A 27,943-nucleotide genomic window follows, 5' to 3' on the forward strand; every position below is an offset into this window, starting at 1 on the left:
CTTCTCAACCCTTACAGCCGACAAATAAATGACCCAGAATCACGAACAACAAAATGTCATAGCATCAAGAGGAAGTACCCCCGATCTGAACTTCCGCCACCGTGAAGCACAAGATTTTTTTTTTTCCTGGGTTCTGGGACGTCCTGGATGCTGCTTGTCTTGGACTCTTTTGTGTGTGCTTCATATGGCATTGTGGTGTCATTTGAGAAGCAGGATTCTTCAGGTTTAAGGGATTTAGGGTTTTGGATGTTTTCAAATAAGACTGTCAGGAAAAAATCCATAAGCTAGATTCATTTGCAACGCATCCTAAACCGACCCCAAGCATTGAATCCCATTCCAACTAATAAGCTATTCATATACATTGTATGTACAGTATATATAATATTAACACTTTGCCTAGTGTATTGCTACTGACATACATGACCCTGATAGGATTGAAAACCACTGAAACCATCATTCCTGCTAACTTACAGCAGTTATCCAGCTATGCTTGTTAGCATCCTCTTTCTAGGCCGCTTCTCCAACCGCTCGTCGAATAAAGAAGAATGAAGCACTTTAATTCTGTATATCTAGCATTTTTGAATATTGTTTTTTATAAGTGGATTTATAAGATGGTCTTGCTTTTATATTTTCTATTCCTTTTTGTATTACGTATACATAAATCTGTTCTATGGATTTTATGCTGTGATAAATACATATATATAAAAATATGTGATATGCATGATTATAACATCTGATATACTGTATGAGAATTTGCTCTAGGCAATAATGTGTTGAATGGGTTTATTGTTTATATATAGACATACAGTATATATAATTATATATATATATGCATATGGATCTAATATGAAACTATCAGCATGTCCGAGGGAAGCAATCTTGACTGACTGTGCAGGAGCTGTTTGATGCTGTTTCTAACAGGCCAGTGGCTTTTCTTGACCAGTAGTAATTCTTACTGGATCAGACTGGGGACACACATTTTTGTTTTGACGACAAATTCTGTGAAGAGATCAAAACCAACAATATTGTAGTTTATCTCTTTATACTGTGGCCCTCAATTCCAACTCCCCCTCAAGACTAAGATCTTTAAAAACATGTCACAAATATATCCGTTAACTTCAGAAAAGGCTATAAATCTTCTTAAAACAGCTGAACAGTGCAGACTTTGGAAAAAAACAGTTTATTTGTTGGGAGACTATTCAGTGGCAGATTTGTTGTGCTTTTAAATATTTAAAACAGCAGGACAGTAAATGTGCTGTTGGCTTATTAATGTTGCCCATGTTCATTGTAATGAAGGAACATGTTGCCCAATGATACAATGTGGCCCATGGATGTGTTTTTGATAGTTTTTGGACAGCAGTTGAGGTGTATGGTTAAAATACAATTATTTGTGGAATCAGTATATTATTGGTTTTGGTCTTGTTGATATTACTTTAGAAATCTACAGAAATTACACAGCAAGAGGACCTCCCCAGTGGATATTAACTCAAAAAACAGTAGACAAATCATAAGGCAAAGTGTACAAATATTATAGTGCCTTTGTGAGAGTATTCTTTAGATCCATGCTGTTTCATTATGCTCAGCTGGAACCTAACAGTATGTCAATAAAGGCATAACTTAACTCAACTGAGCTGTTCTGTTTGACTGCAGGGGAGCAAACTTTAGGTTTGAACTGTACTTGTACTGTACGTGGCATGTTTGCGTGTCAAAAGTGCAACGCTAAGATAGAAATATTCAATCTTCTCAAGTGTGTGCATAGTGCAATAATGTGTAGGAATGACGGTTTGTGTGGGATCTCAGCTGGAGGTTCTCATCCGACCGCAGGGGGTGTAGGTCTCAGGAAAGGTAAGGGACGATGATGGTGTGTTGGAGGGTCGGGGCTCATTGTTTTGTGAGTCTAGCATGTGAAAAGGGTCAGTGCCACTGAATCACCGTGGAGAAAAAAGCTCGCCAGGTTTCACAGCTCTCATCAAGTTTAATATTTGGTCATAAAGCCTTCATCATGTGCAGTGCATAGATAGACCATTCAAATCAGTATTCTCTGTGTTAGTCTTTTCCCCTAAATGGATTCAGATTATTATCTACTATGTTAAGTTTCAGAACATTGCAACATTATGATGGCTTTGTGATCGTATCTCATTGATGTTCATGTATGTGGAATGTTTTCAATTCTCTGATGTCCAAAGAAAACTTTCTTTGCAGACTTTTCATGCATTTTGCCAATTTGTGATTATTATCATGCTTGCTTCGGGGGATGTTTGGCTGAAACCTTGCTTTCCAAGTTTTATTCACATCATTGCGTTGGGTTTTCTGTTTCTCATCACAACCTCTGTCTTGGGGGAGGGGGGGGCGGAAATGCTTTCTGTCAAACAGCACATTTACCACTTCATATTTGGTTTCAGGGGGAATTTGAACAGGGTATGACTGCTTGAGCTTTATTCCCCCGTTGCTTGATGGAAACCAACTAATCATTCATGGCCTCCATTTTTTAGACATGGAGCAAGACAAATTCAAATGTGATTCTTGTGCAGTGAGCAAAAATGTTCCCTGCTGCGCATTCATATGACTGACTTTGCCATTATCTACCAAATTCAGTAGGTTGTGGCAAAAGGAATAATTGGCAGCTCAGCGCTCCATCTAAAAAAGTGATCACTAATCTCCTTGTTGCATCTGTCACACCATCTCAGCTGTAACACCTGCATGTCATTTTCTCCTTCAGTGACAATGAGGACCATAAACCATTAAAAGGGAGCCGCACGCCGTCTAATGGGACAGTTAAGAGAGACGACAGTGACGACAGTTTAGTTGACTACGGGGAAGGAGGAGACGGACAGTTCAACGAGGATGGCTCCTTTATCGGCCAGTATAGTGGAAAGAGTGCCAGCAGGGACACTGCTGAGGGCCATGAGAGCTCGGAGGCCCCGTCCCCTATAAATGCCATGAACTCCTTGAACTCTTTTGTGTAGCCAGCAAGTCCTCACATAGCAGTGTGAGGTGCTGCTCAGACTGCTCGCATCCCCTCGATCCCCACTTTTCTCTTTGAGGGCTGTCCCGACGCAGCATGGCTTTATGATCACACATCCATCCCCAGTTCCACACATGAGACTCATTAAAGACACTGGAAATCTTTAGGGAGAAGCTTGGAAAACCATTACCTACATAATTACTGCCTAAGCAGCATCTAGGAAGGAAGTAGCTCAACTGTAACTTTGATTTTACCAGTACACAAAATACCTTATATTACCTAAATCCATATATTACTTAACACTTTGATATTAACAAGTGTTGCATTCTTACCTGGAATCTCATATAGACTATGCAGTGCTTGTCTGAGCTATATTTGTTTATGTTAATGGTTATTATATTATCTGCTATGTTCAAATAGTGTTCAGTGTCTAAAGTAAATAGTTGTTACTTCGTGTTTTTCTTCCAACACAGAAGCTTGTACCGGAATCTGTAATAATGTAATACATTCATGTAGTGTATCATATGAGTGTATTACATTCATGGTGATGCATTTACAATCCACAAGGCAGGTTTTGAGAGCAGTGCAAACAGCATGCTTGACACTGCGGCATTAATACGTTTTAATCTGTCACCGCTCTGTCAGACTGCACCTATTAAGGAGGAAGCTGAAATGCTGCATGGCATGTCACATGACCTCCCAGCCTTTGCCCTGCATGTGACCTCCTCCCATGAGCTCAGTCTGAAGGCCAGCTGGGAGCACTGAGAGTATAACAGCTTGCCTCAGTGCTCCCCTGCTGTGCTCCTTCAGCAGGTAGTGCCTTTTCTTCTAAACAATGATTCACTTCTGAAGTCTCTTTCTGGAGTTCAATGTATGGAACAGAGACAATCGTACGACTGCAGAAGTTACATTCAAGGATGGATGAGGCAAACTTAACAAGAGGACTCTGAGGATGGAAGAATAATTCATACAAACTTGTCATCTTTTTTTTTTCTAAGACGCCTCCCCATGCCTTGAGACACAGAACTGACTTTGATTCCTCCAAGAAGTTAAATGCACCTACATTGGATCAGATTAAAACATTGTTAAAATCAGTTCTGGTGCATAAAGTCTACAGCCATTATGTACAGTACCAGGTAGTATTTCTGCAGTGTATTAATGTACGGATATCTGTGAGAGTGTGTGTGTCTGTGTGTGTGTGTGCGGATGTGTGTACATTAGCTATTCAATTCCTATTAGGCAAAAGTGGTTCATTTGTACTAACTACACTTGAGGGCCTTTGGATGGGATCAAGATTTCTTTTCTCTTAACTTGCATCAAGTTTTTTGTTTTTTTTTAAAGACCTGTAGAATATTTGTTGAATTTGTAAATATCATAATCGATTGTACAGGGACAAGGAGCAGCGTGTGAGGCAGCCTAAGCGGCAACATTGTGCATGATACGGCTTAACTTGTTGATAGGACTGTATTAAATATAGACTACTTGTAGAGAATATATATATATAAATATATACATATATTCTTTTGTTTTCTTGCTGTGCACTGTGTACATTGTACTGTAATTAACTAGACAGAAAACTGCACATTAATTCAAAATCTGCTTGTTTCCTGATTTGCTTGGCAGCGAGTTACTTTGGTTTTGTACACAATATCATGATGCACCGAATTATATTATTCTGATTTGTATTGCTTCCATACAGTCCCACTATACTCCTAAAATGATGCTCTTTTCTGACAATATTGCAAATGGTTTTGTATTTAAGGAACAGATTTGTACTAACATATACTTTCTTTGTCGCTATTTAAGTTTTTTTTTCCTTCCTTTTAGTGCAAGTATGAAATTCAAACTACAGGAAATATAATGAATGAATAAATAATTATCTGCTTTAAGTTTTCAGACTCTTCACTTAAAATGTCATTGCCCTTTCTCGAAGTAAATGATGCTCTTAATGGATTTAGACTCAGTGATTCATTAAAAAACAAAAACAAAAAAACACTGTTACTCACTCAGTGCATGTTACCACGTAATGCAGCCATAGATGATTCACTAACGAACAATGATACCACATAAAAAGTGATGAGGTGCTACTTCAGTATGCTACACTGCAGTGGATTCAGGGGAACGATGGATGCAATTATGCACCAAGAGAGCAACTCTGCTGGAGGAATCTCTTGTCTACTCAGATTGTGGCCTTGTGTAAAGGGTCACAAAGCAATACCTCTGGAAAACACTAATTAAATCTTCAGCAATGAAGTGTGAGTACTGTAACTTGTGTTGTGGGGTAAGAAATCCACACTTCCCGATGAATATGTAATGAAAGTCACAATAAATCCGAACAAAACATCAGATTTCAAGCTCCCAAAACCCGTACAAAACAAATACACCACACATGAACACACCTACGTCTCCAAATGCACAGTGCACAAAAAACTGAGGGATGTGTTAACATGGATGCCTACACCTGCCTCAGTCTCCTTAGTGAGAAGCGTCTATAGGAAGGCCTTATGGAACACGACAGTTGGGCTCCGTCTTTTTGGCGCTCACTTGTGGCACTTCGACTTCCATTACAGTCATATTGTCAGTAATGGCTGGAGAGCAGCCTGCCATCTGGTGCATTATCACACAGCAATGAAGTCAGGAAGGCAACAAAGTCTGTCTATCTAACATCTTGGAATTACATTCCGTACCTCTGGCAAAGAGTTTCTTGCCTTCTGTTCGTTCAGGTACGCTAATTCCTTTTCCCTGGTAAAGCGGTTTAGGGATATTTCATGGAATTGTTTGAAGTTAATAACAGCAGTGATGAATTGCTCCATATATATTTATTAATTTGGGATTTCCTAAGTGAGGCTTGGCGTTGAGGAGAATTTTCAAAAGGATGAGTGCCTCACTGTCCACTGCAATGAGCTGCACTGAAATCTTCATTATTTTAACCAAAATAAATGATTCACGCTCAGCAGCAGGGATCTCAGAGTACTTATGACCTTCAGCAGCAGGATTCAGTCATCAATTTGTTTGCCTTTGACAGATTCTACCTCTTGACTTTACTGCCATCTAGTGATAAGAGGCAATTACACTGATGGTTGAGCCAAGCAACAGGCATTTAAAATCTCAGTAAGAAATGCTGTTTAATGCACATACCTAAACTGTCCATAGAACTGGCTTCTGATAATGTGATTGCTAGAAACTTTCGTGAAAAGGCAATACAATTATAATATGTAGAGACCACAATTGGACCATTCGCTGATATATTGTATTCAAATCACAATATGCACAATTACCCTACATTTTAGCTGACAGTCTGAAGGCTTATGAATTTGTTTGTCCCTCTGTTGACATCGCTTGTCCTCAATTATGTCTGCTGCCTGTAAGAGGCTTAGCTATTTATTTCCATGGCAGCAGAATCACATTATTTGTCCATCAATTGGTGATCATTGCTCCCAAACAAGCAGCTGCCCCATTACCCCTCTGAAGTCCAAACCCCCTCCCAACCACCGATTCTTGTCAACCCCTCCCTCCACCTTCCCATTCCTCACCCACTCCTCAGGAGATTCATTCTGTGTCAGCTGTACATCTGCCATAGCATCCATTATCCATTCCCAGCTCCTCTGTGTCCAGCTCCTTGATTTACTGCTAGGCAGAAAGCCTGGTTGGAATTGATCTACAGCTGGTTTCATGTCTACCTGAAGTCTGCCTTCAGTGGGGAAAGAGATCATTACACTGTCTTGTTGTGATGTCTTGTTCCTAAATGACCAGCTTTAAAGCGCATTGTTTGCACCCCAGATGCTCAAGCGAAGGACATGATCTTACAGAGCTCACAAGCTTCCCTCTAACACATTACACAGAATCAAGGATATCAAAAGCACGTATGAGGAAAACCTCATCGTTTAGTTTCTGATATGTTTTAAGTGTGTGCAGAGCTTCAGGGCGCCTGTTCCTCCAATGTAAGTGGCAGAGCCTTTGTGTCTCTCTTTATGCAAATTTGCCCTACTCTGATGCTCTGAGAGCCGGGGAGGATAATTGTTTATGATTACTCTGTGACATTTCCATATGGCTGACGAATGGTTTGCCAACACACACACAGCCACACACGAATACTCACATCTGTCAGGTCCAAGCTGTTTTGAGGCTGAATGGTAGGTTTCGTTAGCCCAAAATTGAAAACCACAACTCTAGGAGGGAAATCACCTCCACTGGTATAAGGGTATCATTTCATTCACCAGTGTTTCTATCAAGCCAAGTAGCCGGTCTTTCCTCAGGGGGGCAATGAGCTCATATGGTGGCAGTTTTCATTGCGCAAAAGTGCAAAAGTGAGAGTGTTGTGTTATATCGATCTGACATTAACCCTCTCTATCAACCCCCCTTCCCCGTTTTGATCGAGATAGCACCAGGATAATAACCTTTCCTCAACCTGATTCTTATTCCCCAAGCATCCCCCACTATGTCCCATGAGGATTTGGGTTGATGGGTGGGGGGTTACCTTTGCATGAGATCCTGTGGAGATCACTGGGGCTAAATCACATTTACCCTCTATCCTTCCCTCCCCCATATCTCCCTCCCGTCCTTCCATCTCCTCTGCCAGGCAGATAGATGACAGCCACCTATTCTTTCCTTCAAACAGCAGGGTGTTTGCTGTTCCTCTTATCCACCCCAGAGACCAACCTTGTAACAGTGTTATTCACCAGCAGGATCCATCTCTATTTGTACTGCCATGTTGTAAGAGGAACAAAAGTGTTTGTCTGAGGGTTGAATACATCTAGAGCTTGGATCGCTAACACACTGAATAATATCCTTTTGGGCCACGTATTATTCTGCTCCATTTGGATTTAATGAATTTCCTTAGTGTTCCTGAATCCTTTTGGCTTGGTGTTTTCCTGTGGAGTGTCGTATTTTTCTAATACAATGCCTCTGGGCTGAGAATAATGTCTTTTTTTCTTATGTATTAACAACAGTTCACATCTCAGAGGAAATTAGGCTTTTTTGATGAAAACTCTGAATAATAACCATGCCTTTTTGTAACACCGCAGCCACAACCAACTTGACACAAGGCTGTCACCTTGATGTAAAGTCTGTATCTGATCACATTAAAAAGAGCTTCTTTGATATGTTCCTCCAAATTCACCCACTGAGGGTAAGTCCTTCAATTAATTCTACCCTGCTCTTTCTCAAAGATTCCTGCATTATTTATGGGCTTCTGCCACAGCAGATTATTATTTGCTGTTTGGTGTTTACATTCGAGATTTAAATCTAATCCCAGGGGAGATGAAATGAGATGGTCTCATGTTTGGACTGACACATGGGCAAGGCATTGTAATTAGTCGAGGTGGCCTTTTGATATCTGCGTGATGAAAAACAGTGTGACGGTTAGTATGCAGGTTGCAGTCATGCTTTATTCTCATCTACTGCTGATAATGGTGTATAGACATGCAGATCAATTTATCTACCTGGGAATTAGGATTTCTGGCACTGAAACTGGTGCTGCTCTCTCAAAACAATGGAATGAAATTTAGTTTGTGGTGCTCCAAGCCTCTGAAAAGCTTCACTGTCAACATTTCTGACAGACTATTTTTCTTCAGCTGCTAAGTGCGCACATGATCCATGGTGTTTTCTGCAGTGTAACACTGAGAGTGCTGGTTAATGGGAAGCAGGTGTGTGAGATGCTCCGGCTGTGGATAAGACCACGGAGGGCAACTGGTTGGCAGGTGAGGAATCGCAGGAAAGGACTGCAGAGGTTAAGCGAATCTGGCAACAGGAGTAAATAGACAAAACTGTATTAGAACGAATTAGATTAAGCCAGTTTTGCAGGATGTATTTCTCTTTCCTGCTGCACCAGTTAACAATTCTAAGCCTTATGTAATTCCAGAGTACAAATGATTAATAGCACTTATTTGTGGGTAAAAGTGACAAACAAGTCCAACTCTTCTGTTTTGTGTGTGTACGCCACCAGACGTGCTAATGTTTATGGTATTTCCACTGACCAAATCCAAACTGAAATGATCAGGTTGGGTAGAATCCAAACGGAACAGAGCAGCTTTACAAGTTTTTTGTCCTCTATTAGCTGTTAGTTTCATGACTGCATATTTATTTGAGTATCAGCAGCTGTTATCCTCAGCCGCAATTAGCAAGGTTAAACGTACTGTGTACTGTCCTCCCAACACCACGAGGGAAAGTTAGTTAGCTATTAGCTAGAAAAGCTGACAGATGCAGATATTTTTCTCAAGAGCAAACGTCGTTAATGGAGAGTAAATAAGGCTAAAAGGAAGGTGAGTATTGGACTCAAATTCTTTAGCCAAACAAATGATTGCTACTAGCATGTATGCTGTTTGTCAAATTAGCTCCCTGAGGCTTCGTAGCTAGCCTCTAATGTTTTTAAATGGAAAAAAACACATTCAAAAGCTTTTCAAAAAAACAACTCCTTATTTTGCATATGTCAAGAAAAAAAGCTAGTTAATAAACTACTCTCTTTGCTAATATTAGTTATGTTTGACTGCTATTGTGCTCAGACAGCTAGCTTGCTAGGTTAACTAACTAGCAATACATAGCCAGGGGCTAACTGCTGCAAATATTGGAAACATTAGCTAACAGTGGCATTAAACTATTTCGTTTAGCAAATCAGGCATCTAGCTAATGCAAAATTAACTTATGAACGCTGTTGTGCAGCTCTGTGGTCTCAAAAGTGTCAGCAACTTTTTTAATGATATGATTTAATTAAGCTACATATAGTAGTCTAATTAGCCTTCTATGAAAACAGCAGTGATGCTAGTATGAAACATGATTCTAGGTTGAAGGATGCCTCCCTTTTGTGTTTTCATGAGCAGTGGCAGAGCCATTCAGTTTTTATTGGGGTGGCTCAGCTGAGACCGTAACTCTTTATTATAGGCCAGATAGTAGTTTTTTTTTTTTTTTTTTTTTTTTCACTCACTCCTACCATTTACTTATGCAGGCAGGACTTTTATGTAGTACATGAGAACTCATATACAGGCTAATAGGCAGTTTTATGTAACCTCTTGATTAATTTAAAATCTGCAACGTTTGCTAAAGTTAAGCTTTTTACAATTAAAATGACATAAAATAAGTTACCACAGGTAAGACCCTTATGGCTATGGTGTCCTAGTTCACCCACGTAGTTGAGACGTCGCACTGTGTCCATCCAGCCTTTTGTTTCTTTCTTTTGGGACCAGTTTCTGGGTCAGTCTTGTAGTGTTCAGCAGTTTGTACCATTTGTTTCCAAAGCAGTTTCCCTTCAGTCCCTACAGTCTTTAAGAGTCTGCACAAGAACTACAACTAAGGTAAACCTATATTATACACACTGTAACTAATAAAAACATGATTTTTAAATTGTATATGGAAAACAGATGCATTTTTATACCGTCTGTACACATTTCAGTGATAATAATATGAAATCTTAAAATACAAAGCCAGTGTAGACATTTTTGGGTTGGTTAGAAGTATGTGGTTCTGTGTGGTGAATGTATTTGTATTGAAACATCAAGAAATGTGTGGCTCCACAGAGAAGTTTTGCCAGAATAATACTAGTTACTGGATGTAACTGCAGTTCTATGAGTATGAGTGTAGTTCTCTGTTTTGACTCACTGGATGTAGATTGTGGATATATAAGGCAGAATCTCCCTAACTATGGGAAACAACAACAACCTCTGGACTAGCAACTTACCACACTGAATCTTTCAAGTTTTGCAGAGGAGTTGGATTGTATAAAAAGGCAGCCCTGCAGGCTCTTTTTTTGTGTATTAGCCATTTTATTGACACTGCTCACCTCCCACATGCAAATGTTCCACCAAGACAATCCCCCTGTGACGATGGGTGTTTCCCAGTATCCACGCTTACTATATTATATAGTACACCAGAAACAAGAAGTCCCAATACATAGTATACTGAATGCAGTATGCCAAAAATACCAGTATTTCCTACTATGTCCAGTTGGATTTTGCAGTATGCAAGCCAACATGTATTTTCTCCCTTGTCTCACGCGAGTCTAAACACACTTGAGAGTGCACAGATGGAAGCTTATTTCACACAACAGACTATGATATATGAGGAATGTGCAATATTTTGAGGAAGTAGTCTGGCCCATTTGTATGCATTCTGCATGCAACAAGAAGTACTGTAGCTGTAGTACATAACATAAAAACACAAACTCTTTGAAACACACCCTATTTAAAGGGACAACTTTGCTGCATCCTTCACTTAGTTCAAAGGGTATCTGATTGGTTTAGAAAAATATAAACAGGCTTAAGATTTTGTTTCCTCCAATAGCAGAACAATGATGAGGTGCAGTCAGAATCTTCTATGCTGCAGAATGGTCTGACTATGTGTAGTCTGGCAGTCTGACCCATTAGATGTAAGATGCAGGTTTAAGCCTATCATTGGCTGCTCATTTCAGGCAGCTTTGTCCTTTTCTTCCGCTAGTCTTTTAATCACTATAGGAAACAACAACAACCACCTATGGGCAGCAACATACCACAATGAAAATGTCAAGTTTTGCTGCAGTCATACAACCACACATTGTTTTCTTTGTGAGATTGTCCATTTTAATGACAGTGCTTGTTACTCTGAATGCAAATTTCACTTTCACCCATCACTATTTTGAGTGAACACCAACTCGAAATTCGCTGGATTTTGGTTAATTTTTACGTGAATGTTCTTAAGAGAATATTAGAAGTTTTACTGATATATATGGAATCACTGTAGATATTTTTAGGATTTTTTTTGGTAAGATTTTTACTAATTTTTAAAAAATATTTACAAGATATTTCTTGCTAAATTTGGGGGATTTTATTTTATTTTATTATTTTTATTATTATTATTATTTTTTTTACAAAAATAAAACTTTTAAGGGAAACTTTTAAGGAATTATTGGAATTTTCTTCCTGAAGGTTTTGCAAATTGTCAGAAATTTGGGGGAAGTTTTTTTGCTGAATTTTTGGATTTTTTTCAGACAAGGAAACAACATTTTTTTGGTGCCCGTAAATGAGGACAACAGGAGGGTTAATGTAGTAGCAAAAAGAGTCAGTGCTGACCTTATAGCACGCCAACATCAAACGCATGGAGACAGTAAATAACTTCCCGTTGCAGAACAGATTCTCTCGCTTTCTCTCCCCCACTGTAAACTATCATTTCATATTCAAATGAAGGAGGCTGTGACGGAGCTGTGGAGGGACATCGCTGTGGGGAGTCAGTGCTCCGTGATCCCGAGGAACGGGCAGGTCTAGCGCCCCCCTAAGCAGACAGCCGTAAGCCTTCATCCAATCCGGGGGGACGGGACCGCGGCTCCGTCAGTTTCTTTCCCTGCTCTTGAGCGCCCGGCGATGCGGTGCTGAGCAGGTGTGAGCATCGCGAAGGACACTCGGACGGACGCTATTGGCCGCTACGGAAGGTAAGGACAAGCAGGGCGCTGGGCAGAGCCGCTGAAAACTGGCTGATTTTTATTCCTGGAGAAGCCGGGCGCAGCATTTTGACAGCTGGGAAATCAGTGTTGTTTACAACAGGCTGAGTGGGATGGAGCATATGCAGCTCTCCGCAATGCAGAATTGGTAACAGTTTGGGTACCAGCACGCTGATTTCTTTCTTTTTTTTTTGCAATTTAGTGTCGTGTTTGAGACGCACAGAGATATTGGACGTGAGCAACATTACCGTGGCGTGGTGGGGAGGATGGTGCGCTGTGATCTGCTGCACATACTCACATGCACTTGTCTCAATACACGGAGCAGATGTGATGATTCTGTCATATTATTTGTATAGGACATCTGCTCGGAAGTAATGTGTTAGTATTAAAGTCGGGATTAATTAAAACACGCCAGAGGCCAAAGCCTAATAGCGCCGCACATACCGATGATTCAAACTGCTGCCTCTGCCTTCAAGAGATTAAGAAGCTCCCGACGACTGTAAACACTTTCATCTGGGGTGGAACTAAAACGCATGTCCCGGTGTCAGTGCCGCGTTTGATTGAGGCATATGGTTCGGCTCTGTCATCTTTACAAGCAAATTGAGCGGTGATGCTTAGTAATGGCCCTTTGCAGGTTATTCTGTCAGGATGTGAGGTGCTGGAGAGGGTGTCATGGGCGCGTCCTGACTCACCAGACTAGGCTCCAGTGGAGAGAAACTGCTCCTGCTACATGTTGCCAAAGTCAACTCCAGGGACCTCCAGAGATTTCCAAGGAGATCTTAAACATACAGCAAAAAATATCATTTCATGTACTGATGACACAGTGCACAGGGATCAGGAAGTTTTCAGTTTCATTTCGCACAAGTGATGCAAATATGCACTGATTTATTGTAAATTCCACAAAATGTGACCTTTTTTTGGTTATTAAGTGCTACATTGATATTCTGCATCTGTGAGGGGATTGAAGTGGTGCCTGATGTTTGCTTGAATGACCACTCTATTTCATAGTTGCACATAGTTTTCTTAGTGCTGTTAATGGATGGAGTGGCCAGTTTTGGCTGCAGCTCCTCTGCAAAAGACGGCAGAATATCAACAGAGGCACCACAACTTTTCTTTGTGGACTAGTGAGCATGTCATTGTGATTTATGATTGGATCAATACCCCAAATATGTGTTTGGTATTTACAGATCCGGAATTGTTTTGCTTTTATGTTGCGCAGAATTCACTGAATCATCTCCCCGTATTTAAGACTGTTTGACTACTTCTAATCCAGTGTTCTCAGATGATGTGAGTGCGTTTTCAGATGATCCGCTGATAAATGTTTAAACTCCCTCTGAGTGCTCTGCTCCTATATTTTTAATCCAAATTTTTTCATTTTGGCTTTATTTGCCATTCAGTGCATGTGTGAGATTCTTCACTGTGACTCGACCAAATCAGAGCCGTGGCACAAAATGTCAGAGGGAATCCATGGCCGCCTGTCAGGTGGAGCACTTTATGAACCTTGTAAGCTTGACTGCTGCTAATGCATCCTGTGCCGTCCTGTGTACACCCCGAGGACAGACCTTCTCCTTCATGCTAAGCAGATGAATTTGCTCTGCTCAGAAGTAGGCTAACCTACTGTGTGCAAAGCGGCATCTTGCGTTTTATCCCCCTCGCTCTACAGCAAAATATGTCTGAATATAGAGTTCTGAATTTTGTAATAAGCTGTTCCACTGCCAGCACATTGGCTGGAGGGCCACATTGGATTGCATGACGAGGACGTTTTTACATAACACAGTATCCTGCAAGATGTGTCTGTTCTGTGATGCATTTCAGCATCACAGAACAGCCTCAGCTTCCATTAGTGTCACCGTCAAATGACTCGACATAAGCATGCACTTACTTCTGCTTTGGTTTGAAGCTTCAGTCACACACGTGTCGTGTATTGATGTAGACAGGCTAACCTCACCTGAGGCAGAAAATAGAGCTGTCTTGAACCTTCCCATCTACACTTTACTCCACTCAACATCTAAGTTATGAGCATGAGAACGAGTGTCTTTTCATATCTGCTGGGGAGTTTTTACTGTAGAGCTACCCTGTGCATTAAGATGTTTTTCTATTCAACTAGTCAGTGCTTCTTTGTTTTTTCAATTTTCCCGTGTCCTTTGAATACTAGTGTCTAAATTTAAGCAAGAAGATTCTTGGATAGTTGCCATCCATGATTAAGGCAATTTTAGAGTCGTTTTAGAAGATTAGATTTGTTTTCCAGATGTCCTTCCAAGCCCTGGGCGAAGAATTCTTGGACAAAGAGTCAAAGCATTAGCCGAACAGAAGAAGATAGATTTTGCGTGAGATTTTGAAAAGACTCTAAACTGATTGGCTGTGTTGGCATTTGGCAGCAGCAGAGCAAGCTTGTTAAACGGCGTTTGTTCTCTTGTACTCAATGTAGTGTCAGTCACGCTGGAGGCAATATGTCCTGTAGACTTGTTTCACTGTGAGAGTGAATGTGCTCGCAGAAGATGTAGCAAGACGAGACAGCCGATGCAGATGAGCATTGTGTGCAGAAACGCGCACAAACACCAGTCCTTTTATTGCTGCGACTGTCTTCGCTGCCTGTAGAAGTGCCTCTCTGTGTCCTGCTGACAAAACATGCAATGCCCTCGTCTTGATGCTTCCAATAGATTGCTCAGCAATTTACACACCGGCGATCAATAGCGAGGTTCACTAATGGTACGGCAGTGAGGCGGAGACATGACGTCTTCAGTGTTTGCCTGGAGACAGACTTCTCCTCTGTTCATGCCTGAAGAGGAGAAAGGGCCTCAGTCCCCATCTGCCATTACTGGCTGTCTGAATACAGTTTGCAGTAGGCATGCCGTTGACTCTCCCACTGTGATCTGCTCCCTGCTCCCTGCATGTATCTTACCCTATAGATCTGCTGTGGAGAAACAGAACTAACTGGCAAAAACCCATAAGCACTGTACACATTTGTAACCCACTTGTTGATCTAATGGGTGCAATGCTACAAATCTAATGTTAATGTCGTCATTTATGTTCTGATCCATCGTGTAAAGAAATAACAACTATGCAAGTTAGGATTTCTTCAGCATTTTGTGATGTTTTATAGACCAAACCATTAATGCAGTAATTAGTTGGCAGATTCATTGGCATTGACAACAATGATTTGTTACAGTATCAGTGCAGGTACTAGCACAGCATTAGCAACATTTCCTGTTAAATCACTCTTTTGTTTGATTGAAAAGTTTTTTGTTTGCTTGTTGTTTTTTCGCCTGGGCTGATATTCTACTTCTGGAATCTCTGTTGCCCACATGGATCTAATAAGCTTAGAAAACTGCCCCCAGCACTTCATGAGGCCACTTATTTTCAATGCCAGACCCCATATGAAGAATTATCCAGCCACACTTGATTAAAATAGTTTTAACGTGTATGCGTGCAAAATGCATGTATGTGAGCATGACTCCTCCAGCTCTTCTGCAGTTTATGATTTGTATCTGGGATATCTGTGATCAGCATAAAATATAGTACAGTCTGCATAAATGGTCTTTTGTTGATTTACACAAAAAGCAGCACAGTGCTGATGATAAAAATAGATTTATTTGATATCAGCTGCTGGATTTTTGTCTATTTATAGCATTTTAAAGGTCCTTGTGAAAGATTTTACTTAGAAAGTTAAAAAAAAAGGGTTGTGAAAAAATAGATTTGTTGTACAAACATAAAAAAAATCCAACTCTCCTCAAGATATAACTTAAATGTTTTTTCTTCTTCTAAAGAACACGTAATCTGTTCCTCTTCTCTTTATCAGTGTGATTTTGTTTGTTGATAAAGTGCTCAACTTCCTCTGTGACTCACGTGGTTCCTCAGGTTTGTCTGTCTGCCAAACTGATGTCTCACTGAAAATCAGATTAGTCCATTTTCATTAAGATAATATGGGCTGGACAAGCAGGTACTGTTCAGAAATTGCCCGGTATCTCCCCCCTTGTCACTAATGGGGGATATAGGATGGCATTGATCAATTTTATCAAAGTCTTATCACACAGCTGGTGGAAGTTTCAGGGTCAGTGACAAGATTTGTCTGTGGCCTTTTGGCACAACTGAAGAATTCAATTTCTTAAAGCCATGATTTAGATAAGATCCTGAAAAATCTGTGATACAAAGATATCAAGACACACTGGGCAACTCACAAACTACTTGTCCTCATGAGTAGTATTGTGGAGCAATATATCTTAAAGCTTTATTTGTGGGTTTCAGACCATCTGCATTTCAAAATATTGAGTTTAAGTGCGTGATCTTGGCTACATTTAAAAGCTATCAAAATCTGTAACTAGGTCAAATCTGATGAGATTTCAATGCCGTTTCTCTCATATTTCACTTGGTTTTCTCTGAGATATTTTTAGTCTTTACAATCAAAGTAAATCTTCTGGGATTTATGGGCTCAAATGAAGAGAGATTACAAATGTGTGCCTTTCCACAGCCTAATTTGTGTTAACAGCAAGATCAGCCTTTTTAAAGAAATTCCTGATATTTGCCTTTATTCATTACAATGTCAGACCAGAAAATAGTTTGTTTGCTTATTAGCAGTGTTCTGCCTTCATTGTGATCCATTCAATTTCCACATTATTATCAAGAGTTATTTGCTCATCAAACACCTCATTACAATTTGGTTGTTGTTAGCTAGTACTAAAGAGGTTTGTATTTAATGATGATAAGAAGTATAAGTGACAACATCGTAAGGTCAGCAAGTTCAGATGACAGTTTTCCCTAATTAGCTAGTAAAATTTAAGCATCTTAGTGTAAATAGGTCTTAATTAAACAGCTCCTCAAGTGTCATATTACCTCTTGTGCATTTGTTTAACGTTTCACTGAGCAGAAATATTGTGTTACCCACAGTGGACTGACTTCTCACGTGGGAGTCTTGAGCCATCTGTTTTTGCACCTTCGTAGATGCATTCAGATACATTGTTTACAGCGCTGCAGAGAAACTGTGCTGCCAGACAGCACTACATGCTATTTTGGTCGTGTAAGAGATGACTCTCAGTTTCACGCAATTTGAAAATCGGTGGAGTGTGTCTGATATGTTCCGAGGGATTTTAACCAGAGCGTTGCAAATGAGAAAACTTTTTGTTTACATAAAAAATCCTCATTTGTCTAAATGCTTTCATTTTTTTAATTTAGATTTTTTCATGGTGTCGCAAATCATATCATAAAACCCAGATTACAATGAACGACAGAGATGTGTTGTGAAGGCCTTTGAGCATTGTGACCTTTGTGAACTTGTGTTTAGAGGGAGAACAAAGATTTTAGATGATGACGTGATTAAAAGTTTGCTACAGAAATATTTATCTTTGTTGCCAGCAAAATATTACCTATGCAAACATGTTCTATATTTTTTAATCTACTCATTACAGCTAGTATTTAGCATCATTTCACGATTACATTTCTTCTGTACCTTTCCTCCTTGATATTTTCAGTAATTGGCTGCATCGTTTGGAATTTAATCCTTTTTAATCAGTGTTCATCATGAGCATGTGAAAGCTTCCTTTACTTTCAACGGCTTTCACTGTTATCTTGTAGCTTTGGGAATAAAGAGCATGTGCAATGGTGGAGGGAACTCTCCAATTAGGTACGAAAGCGTCTTTCTCTGTGGGGCCAAGTCGCTCTTTGGGCCTTTGAGCAAGGCTTGTTGCTATGGTGCTGGGAGCATGTGTGGAAGGCAAGAGCACAGATTCATCCACATGCTAGTTCAACATACAAGGCTTCCAAGCATAGCTACACTCCTCTGCTTATGTCAGAACCTTTCATGCACACCGGATGTTGTTTTTCATGCTACCTGAATGTATGTTAGCTCACAGTGATGATGCACTGCTGTACATGGTTATCAGCTCAGCCCTGTTACCTCGATTGCATATTTAAGTGAGGTTATGAAATCTCAATCTGTGGCATGTTGAAAATAATGACAGACAGTGAGGCTCAAAGGGGATCTTACATTAATCGAAAGTGTCCATTGTGAGGGGCATGCTACTTTTTTACGTGGCTGATCCCTGGACTTCTGGGTGAGGGATTGCAGGAGTGTATGGGTAGAGGGCTAATCTCAGAGAGAGTCCAGAGGCAAAGGCTTCCTGGCACGTGGAGCGAATACTGAGAAAGTTGAGCTCTTGGGAAGCCTCATTATACATTTAGGGGTGTTCTGTTTTCCCCTTCTCTGGACAGCTGGACAGCTAAATTGTTTGTGGATCAATAGTTTAGCTTCCTATTGGCTCCACAGAGTGAGTGAAGTGCATTTAAACCCAAGAAATCCCATTACCCTTGGCAGAGATGGGAAGCATAGCACTAGGAGCCTCAGCAAGTGCTATTGCTATGCCCATTATTCAATCTCCCTGTTTGTTTACTGCAGAGACCACCCATAGTCATTTTACGGTCGTATTATCTCATTCCTTTCGTAATTTCCATTTTCTACGCTAAGTTGTTTCATCCATAATTGCTCTACGAGATTCCAATTTGGTTCTGTTTTTGAAAACATTGCTTCATGCAACGTATTTTTAAATACACATTTGGATGCTGTCATTTTCAGGAGACTGCTTATCGCTGAGACGTCTTCACTAACAGGATCGATTGAAAGTTCTACGGATGTTTTGTGCTCCCATGCAGACCAGCTGATTGTATATTAACGCTGCTTCTTATGACCGGAACCTGCTGCCGCCCGACTGTATTGATTCAACTCTTATTTAGAATGCCTGTTGTTTTTCAGCCCAGCTCTTTAGCTGTGTAAAAGGCAGAGAGAGGAAAGGGGTACGGGGAGAAGGAGAGAGGGGGTTGAGAGCATTATGAGAAACAGAAAAGGACAAAACATTTGGAGGTCTCCCTTCATTCCTTAGATCAGTGTAACCGCGCATAAAAGCTGTAGCTGTTGCAGGCTGTGGGCCGCCGCTGTCCTCTCCTGGCTGTTTTGCCATCCTGCCAGTGTATTTGTGTTTCACTGGTCAGCCTCCTGAGCTCCAGGGTCCTCAGCTGCATCTCTACATGAAGAGCCCATTGATGTGGGCAACATTAGCATTCGGTGTAGGCAAGCACGACAAACAGGTTGGTCTTCCATTTCACACTAACAAACCTGTTCTCCCTGGACACTCTCAAAGGGTCTCAAATCAACCCTCTTGTTGCATAGGTAATGAGTGTGAATAAAAGAGGTCAAAGAATGCTTATGTAGCCTTATCCAGTCCAAGGAGTATATTCTTTGTATAAATCCACGCTCTGCCAACTGACACATCAGGCCAGCACTCTCTAGCTGGCCTGACACTGTCACATTTGGCTCACAATCTCACAAGGTGATGTAACAACCTGCGTCATGTTTTCTCAAAGTACTTGTGGGACAATACACCAGCACTAATAGCTTCCGACAAACTGCCCTAAAATGTCCCTGAACAAAAGTTGTTCTTTTAGCAGTGGCATATCATTATTCAGATCCAAACCAAGCATTCTGGGGAATCTGTCTGACTTATGCATGAGACTTGTGCACTAATTATGCTCCCGATTCTTTTCCTTGGCTGAGTTTGTAGCTGCAGGAGCTTCTGTTGCAATCTGCTAATTCATGCTGCTGACATTATTTTCACATTTTTACTTAGCAACAGCAACTTGCCCCCAAGAAGAACTGGCTAATATTACCCCATGAAAAATAACACGCTCGGCCCTGGTGTTCGCCATCTCTTTGTTTTAATTAACATGAGTCAGGCTAATGCTTGAGCGAGTCATCCAAGAGAGAGAGAGTCGAGAGAGAGAATAGAAGAAAGAGAGAGCAGGGGAAGGCAGCTTCTTAATTACAGATATTTTTCTTCTACTGTTGTGCATTTCAGTGTTACTGTGGGAGTATTCATATGAGCAGTAAACAGGTAGATAATGAAGATATGAGTGAAGATATCTCTCATTACTGGCTGTCTAGACTGAGGGTGGTGCCAGTAATCACAACATGACTTTCCTGTCTGAAAATATCTCTCAATGTGAGTAAAAATAAGGCATACATGCATATTAAAGCAGTATTTGATGGGAGTTCAGTAGGGCACAACAGCGGACACCTCCCACACTCAGTATGTGGGCCTCGTGGTGAAATGTGTCAGTAGTCTACCAGCCAGTGTCAGTGGCTGGATTATTCATGAGGAAGGTGTAATAGAAGTGAGTAAAGGAAAGGGCATCCAGAGGTGAATCTGACTGGGAGAAAGAGCACTGAATCCTTTTTTTGCCTGTGCTCTTTTCACACACCCCCACCCTCTTTGCAGTACTCTGACTCTTATCTGCAACACACAGCTCCACTCATGCTGCACACACAGGGCCATAGTGTGTGGAGGACAGACTGAGTGAAGGGCACAGTGTCACAGTAAGGCAAGCCCACATACACCCCCCAACCCACACTCACATGCACAATGGATAGAAAGAGGAGGGGTTGTACTGCTCTTAATTCCCCTGCAACGGAGGACAACAAGACAATGCAAAGCACTGCTCTCCTATATTATGGAAATTACTGTGTGTTTAGAGGGAGTGTTGGAGTACGTAATGTTATTCACACTGACCCATGACCAACCAGATTATGATTTGACTTCAGAACAATGAATGAAAAGGTTGCCAGCATATATAAATATATATATTTAGTATAAATAATAGATGAATCACATTTTCTACTCATGGTTATGTGCACTACACACAAAACTGAGAAAGTGACATCAGGATATCAGGTAAAACGTAATGAATGAGTAATAATAAACTTTTATCAAAGGATAATTTGGGGGGGATGCAATAATTGGTTTTCTTGATGAGAGTTTCACAAAGATAATGAACAGTTCTCTCACATCTGTCTGTTAAGGGTGAAAATGGAGCCGGACAGACAAGCTAAGTTCAGAGCCTGTCTCTATACAAAGATTAAGAAAAAAAAGCTCACTAATTAACACACTATATGTCAATGACAAACCGATGGACAGCGCCAGGGTCGCTGTTTTCCTGCTTCTGAACTTTGTGCTGAGAGTGGGATCAGTCGTCTCATTAAGTGACTCTGGCAAGGAAGCAAAGAAGTGGTTTTGTTAAATGTCAAACTATTCCATTAAGAGTGAAACTGAAATTCCACATTTATTAACTGAACAATTTCCCTTTCTGTCATTTCAAGTCCCTGAAATATGAGTTATAATAAGCTATTTGTTAATACTAAGAGTCAAAAAAATAGAGTAAATGTTGATCAATTATCTAGTGATAGTTATGAGAAATATCGTCATAATGCCACTGATCAGTGCAACCATTGCTGCCATACTGCAGTGAATACAACCCAGCATAATATACATGAACAGGAAGGCACTACAAGTATAGGGGAGCCAATCAAAAGCATTTGTTAAAAGCAGAATATACAAAGTCTTTCAACCTACTTTAGCTTTCTTGCTGATACTGAAGGGAAGACGAGCTTGATTGGAAATGCTCAAAAATAATGTCACTGCGTGGGTTGTCTGAGCTGTGTCTTTAACAGCCGTTGTACAGCCTCGTCACAGCAAAGAGATGATTTCCTTGTGTAAAGTGATCATTTTAATCTGAATGCCAGAAAGCTCCCACACATCTGCACCCCCTTTGTGCTGACGCAGCCAAGTAACATCGTGATGTACCAGTTTTGTGCTTGGAAAATTTTAGTTCACGCCTCATGTTGCAGAATTGTCTACCTGTGTGTCTCATGGCCTGCCATTGATCTAAGCGCTTGTTTTTAATACATCTCTGTCTGTTCTTCTCTGCTGTTTTAAGTGGGCACCTGTTCTGTGTTTTGAGCCATGATCACATGGTGTGACTTGGCCAAGAGGCACCAGATGACTCAGGTCTTTGACCAGACTGTTCTCATTGTCAGTCGGCGCACACATTGCTTTCCAACAGGCCGCCTGACTGTGGCCATGTGCTCAAGTGACTGGGACTGTTTACATGGACACTCTGTTCAAGACACGGATGTATATGATGATGGCAGACATGCAAATATTGCGTGCTGCTGAAATTAACAGAATATTTTCATCATTAGGAAGAAAATAGTCAATAAAAACTGGATAAATTGGATAATGTGTTCAGTCTTTTCTATATCAGTGTGTCTCAGCTGTCATACTCAGGTTTCTGGCAATTTTAATAGGACCTCATGCTGACTGTTTTTAAATAGTGTATACAGCTTTTAAAAGAGTGCCAAATATCAGGGGAATATTATTTTACACATAAATACACCCATTGAGAGCCCGCAGTGGCACAAGTAGTGGAGGAAGACTTCCTGATGGGGCGGCATGAATATGCATGCTGCTGCTTTAAAGCACTGCCACACACCAATACAGTAGGCAGTCAATGGATTCACAAAGCAGGCTTTGTCTCATTCACTTTCAACTCTGGAGGAGGTGTCTGAGTCTCTTGTTTGAACCCCACAGGGTCACTGGAGAAATTTAAGAAAGAGAAATCTGTGATCTGACTTAACAACTTTAAGTCTTATCAATGCAAAATCATGAGGAGCTATGTTTTGTGTTATAATTACATTTCTTCACTTGCTGCTTAATTACTTATTTATCAGTGAGATCGTGGGGTGTTTACATTCGTAGTCAACTTGGAATTATGATATTTCATTTGGGATTCATTGCGTCTGAGTTGGCTTAATGAATCGTTAAGCAATAAGTTACCAAAGTAAACAACTCAGCATGTGTCTTGTGCACTAGAGATCTTTAAAGAGGCCTGTGAGTGTGTTCTCCCAAACCTCTTTTGTGGTCGAGACATGCAGGCATCGATGCTGTTCAGACAGTGAGTGGCAAGGGATTTGTTTCTCTTTTTCATTTCCTGGAATAATCCATCCACATCTGCCTTGGAGAAAAATATGGAAATAGGAAATACTAGAAGTAAACAAATCTCTGCAGGGCTTGGTGTCTTACAGCTGCAAATTGTGAAATGCTGCCCTGGGCAAAAAGGCTGCCATTGCATCAAAGCTACAGTAAGACTGGGAGCTACAATGGCCTCCACAAATTAAATTACTATTCCCAAAGCTTGAACACGTCCAGACCCTACATGAATCTGTTGCGTCTGTCTACTTTTCAGGCTTTCATTCATTCTTCTGCTGTCTCTATGTAGCTGTGAGGTTTGACACAGGAATATGAGTGAAGCTGTGGCTACAGGTTTTCCTACAGGGAGAGATTCTGCTGAGAAAATAACAGAAAAAACAGATCTGGCTGTTAGCAGATCCAGACACATTCTTCTTTCTGACTACCCAATCAATGGTGGATTGATGAAACATTCAGCAACCTACTACTGATTGGGGATGAAAGCCGGGACAACTGTAAACTGAGTATTCAGAATGTATGGACTTAATGTAGCTGCACTGTCACGATATGACCTTAGAGCAATTACTGTGACTAAACAAGACCAATAAAAAGCCACTGAACTGCTTCACGGCATGAAAGGATATTTCTTTATGGTTAAAGGGTCTGAGTAGAGTCCAGAACAAACAGAGAACTTGTCATAAGGGCGAAGTGCCTGACAAGCTAATAGTAAAGTAATGGCCAGGGTGTTTTCCTGTTCAGTAGAGGAGAGAAGGAACGCTATAGTGGCAGTACAACAAACACAGATAGTGGCAGCAAGTGACTGAAAACAATAAAGAATAGCAAGTGATTTTCTATGTTTTCCCATTGTTAAAAATCCTATGAATATATCTAAAGCCCAAAATAAATACATTACACAAACTGGTGCACTAGTTTGCACGCCATTACCATCAACATGGTTTCTGTTGCTAATTCATGATCAAAAATGACCAAGTGACTCTGACCATATTTAAAATATATCTAAGTATGTTTTCAGTGTGAATGAAAGACATTGGAGCTGAGAGCTGAGACAAGCGGTTGAACACATAGTTGGTTTTGGTCTTATTATGGGCTTTGCTGACAATAAAATATCCAGAAAAACACCAAAATCATTTAAGGAAGGCATTCTGTTTTGAGAAACTGGAAGCAAGGCATCTTCTGTAATCATCCCAATTATGGTTGCGATTGAAGCGGTGATACCGAGGCAGTATCAGTGCCATAATAATGAATCAATACTGAACCACTGATCCAGCCTCTCTGACTCAGATTTACCGTAGCTACAGTGATAAACATCAATTTATCTCCAGTTGGGTTCTGGTTCCCAGGCACTGCTTTGCAATTCCAAATACATGTGTGGTTTGATAAATAAATGTCAGTGATTGGCTGGTATCTCACACACATCCACAAAGACGTTGCTGTATCTCTTGCAGTGAAAAGCATCTTGTCTGGCCTGTGAACGTCACTGACTTACATTGTGTCTCAGTGGTAATTATGTCCTCATTTGCTCATGTGGTCAGATTTTTTCAGCCAGCTTATATAACTATAGCTGGTGGAGAAAAGTTCCACTTAGGTATTGAGACGAGGGAACACTGGACTCTTCAGCTGACTTGCACTTATAGTGCAGTGTACACAAACTCATTCACCCACATCCACCCACACACACACACACTTTTCAGTTGCTGGGTTTCTTTGACAAAGCTGAAGAAGAATCCCAAAATTAAGCAGTGTGTGGAAGAGAGCACTGCTATGTTTGACTGTGTCAGACTGCTGCAGACGAAGGTAAAGATAACGGCCATCACACACATACAATAGACCTGTCTGCTAATAGTCCACACTTCAAAACTCCTCCACTCAAATCACACCAGCAGTTTGTTCAAAGAGTCTTTTGAGCAGATGTGGATAATGAAGACAGAAAGGCCCGAAGAGGAGATGTGAAGAGAAGGAGTCAGTGGGCAGTTAGCTGGTGATGGCTACAGTTTTCTGTGATTAGAGTTTGTGCTTTGATGTGCAGTAATAATTATCAGACAACCTAATGTTCAGTATTCGGTTCCCTGCTTTACTGCTGTGGAAAAGAGATTATGGTTGTTTGTATTTGTGAATGTCTGCATTTTTGGACTGCACAGAGGGAGAGAGAAAGAAAGAGGGGAAGAATGTCAAATTGCCAGAACACTTGGCAACACAAACATGAGACCTGTGCTTTGACCTTGTTTTGCTAATTAAGTGTCAGACCTATTTTTCCACTCCAGAAAAAAAGCTCATATCTAAGGGCTTAGATTGCCAGAAGGCGAAGGGAACACTCATTTTGCTGCTGTTGGGTTGGTTCACTCCTCTGGGTCTGTCTTATTGTCTGTGTGTGTGTGTGTGTGTGTGTGTGTGTGTGTGTGTGTGTGTAAATAAAAGTCAGCGATATCATTGGAGGTGCTACTATATGGGTACCGCTCTCTCGTGAATACTGCAGACAGCTGTGAACAAAATTGTAACAACAAATTGTATTAGCAGCAAAATGCCACTGTTCCACTCAGGTAGTGGCTTCAGTTTTACACAGACCCATTTTGACTCCTTATACAAACAGTAAATTTGTCACATTAGTATTCAATATTGTGATGAGATTCAATATGGGATTGATATTTTTAATATTAGGTGTTCCAGCTCATCAAATTAAATGACAGTTCTTCTCATTTGCTTATCATATTCACATCTGAACTGAACCATCAGCCAACTCAAGATTGGTTGACAGGAAGTTAATTAGCAACTGCTGCTAGTCTGACTGACCGATTGTGGATTTTAGGTATATGCCTGTCATTTTTGCAGCGTAATTCATGCAGCATTCTCCTTCCTCTGTCTGCATGTTGCCGTTTTCCAAATCTCCTTGGCTGTGAGAAATGGCAACCTTCAAGCAGCAACCTAGATGGTCCATATACAATTTTTGCCCACACAACCAGTGTTTTACAAAAATATCTCCATAAAGTATGTCAGGCCTGTCTACATCAACAATACGTCAAATACCAGAGAGTGCAGACATTTAATCATTTGTGCAGACCAAGTAATATTGGACACAGCAGACACAGAGACTTCTGCATGCCAGTGAAGTGATGCAGCAATGCCAAGTTGTGTTGTAAACCTGTAATTGTTAGTGCTAACCACATATAAAGAAACCAGCATGTATCCGCCATTGTTGTTATTTTTGCTGTTTCATGAACATGCTCATTACAAAAAGCAACTTCTGACTGGATGCGGTCAGACCATTCTCCCAGTACTGTGGAGAAAGTCTAGCTATGCTAGACAACTATATTGATAACAGTAGTTTTTTAACCATACATTTCAGAAATGTTGTGGTTTTAGTAAATATTAGCTGGATTGCTAAGCCCAATGTGATAATAAATTACATATCTTTGTCAGATACTTATTTATTGATGGTATTTTGCCTCTATAAAATGGTGCAATGGAGATAGACACAAAAAATGTGGGAATGTCTTCCAGCAAAGGTCCAGCCAGTTGGCTGCTGAAGTGGGGACTCAGCTGCAGAGGGTATTTTAGCTCATGTGGTATGTGCCCTATCCACTCGACCATTGGGTCACCCCATCTTGGCCCATTAGAGTGTCCCTGAGCACAAAATAATCAATTTGACCATGTTACCTTCAGGTGATGGATGTGACAGGATTTTTTCTATTTTTTTTTCTTTTTTTTTTTTTTTTTTTACTTTACTTGACTAATTAAGAAAAGAATAGAAATATTAGTAGATTATTAATATAATAATTTCATCATAAGCTGCAACCTTATTTACACTGCAGTATAAAAGAAGTTTCCTGAGGGTCTAATAGTGTGATATAATATTCTATGTGTTGATATAGAATTTTTTTGTGTAACATTACTTATGTTTGCAAATACCAGTCTGAGTGAATTCTTCTCGGGTTATTTGAGCTTTAAATGGTTTTTCATTTGACACACTGCAAAAGTGTTGTTGCTGTTGTGATAAAATATGCAGAGGAAGAAGGTTGCATCCATCGCATTGACCCCCATTCATGCAGTCTAAGTATAAAAGAGATGTAATGTGAAAAGAGATTATCATGTCAGTCTACTTTTGCCTTCATATTGCATTCATGGTTCATCGTATCTGCTGGAAAAGATGTTTTCTTGACATATTTCCACTTGTCTCTTTGCATCTATAGCCACTCGCTTTACATTGAATGTGTTTTGCTCAGCGACCATGAAAATTGCCCTATTTAATGATGCCCTGATGTATTGCTTCTTGTATGGAGGACTAAAAGTGCCAAAATTAAATAAATAAATACATCATTAAATAATTAATTAAATATGTCATTAATTAATTAAAATTGGAATTAAATATTTCATTAATTAATTAAAATTGGAATTAAATATTTCATTAATTAATTAAAATTGGAATGAAATACTTAAATGTGTTATTAAATAAATATATCATTAAATAATTAAATATGTCATTAATTAATTAAAATTGGCATTAAATATGTCATTAATTAATTAAAATTGGCATTAAATATGTCATTAATTAATTAAAATTGGAATTAAATACATAAATGTGTTATTAAATATGTCATTAATTTACTAGAATAACAATTATTTTAAGTAAAAAACATATTTCATTATTTCACTATTTAATTAATTATTTCATGGTCCTTGCGTTGCAGTGGATCATGAATTTATTTTATCTGTCAACCTCGCCCGTCAAAGTCGGTGGGCGGATCCTAACACCTGATTGGTTACCCTGCACATCAA

The 27,943-nt window shown here is 40.1% G+C and overlaps 2 protein-coding genes across 15 annotated transcripts in view; both read left to right on the forward strand.

The window, feature by feature from the left end:
- The window catches only part of LOC111567068 (neuronal cell adhesion molecule-like), an 83,409-nt gene extending 78,555 nt beyond the window's left edge, over window positions 1–4,854 (forward strand). For all 13 annotated transcript variants that reach the window (XM_023267940.3, XM_055009101.1, XM_055009102.1 and 10 more), the window contains one exon: window positions 2,720–4,854. In XM_023267940.3, coding sequence (XP_023123708.2) covers window positions 2,720–2,966 — 247 coding nt within the window. In that variant the 3' untranslated portion in view covers window positions 2,967–4,854. The remainder of the gene's footprint in view (window positions 1–2,719) is intronic.
- A 7,300-nt stretch (window positions 4,855–12,154) lies between these two features.
- Window positions 12,155–27,943, forward strand: part of LOC111567050 (contactin-1a) — a 75,981-nt gene continuing 60,192 nt past the window's right edge. For both annotated transcript variants that reach the window (XM_023267907.3, XM_023267908.3), the window contains exon 1: window positions 12,155–12,356. The gene's annotated coding sequence lies outside the window, so the exon portion shown is untranslated. The remainder of the gene's footprint in view (window positions 12,357–27,943) is intronic.

Source organism: Amphiprion ocellaris, chromosome 3 (genome assembly GCF_022539595.1).
Source record: "Amphiprion ocellaris isolate individual 3 ecotype Okinawa chromosome 3, ASM2253959v1, whole genome shotgun sequence".
Classification (NCBI taxonomy): Eukaryota; Metazoa; Chordata; class Actinopteri; family Pomacentridae; genus Amphiprion; species Amphiprion ocellaris.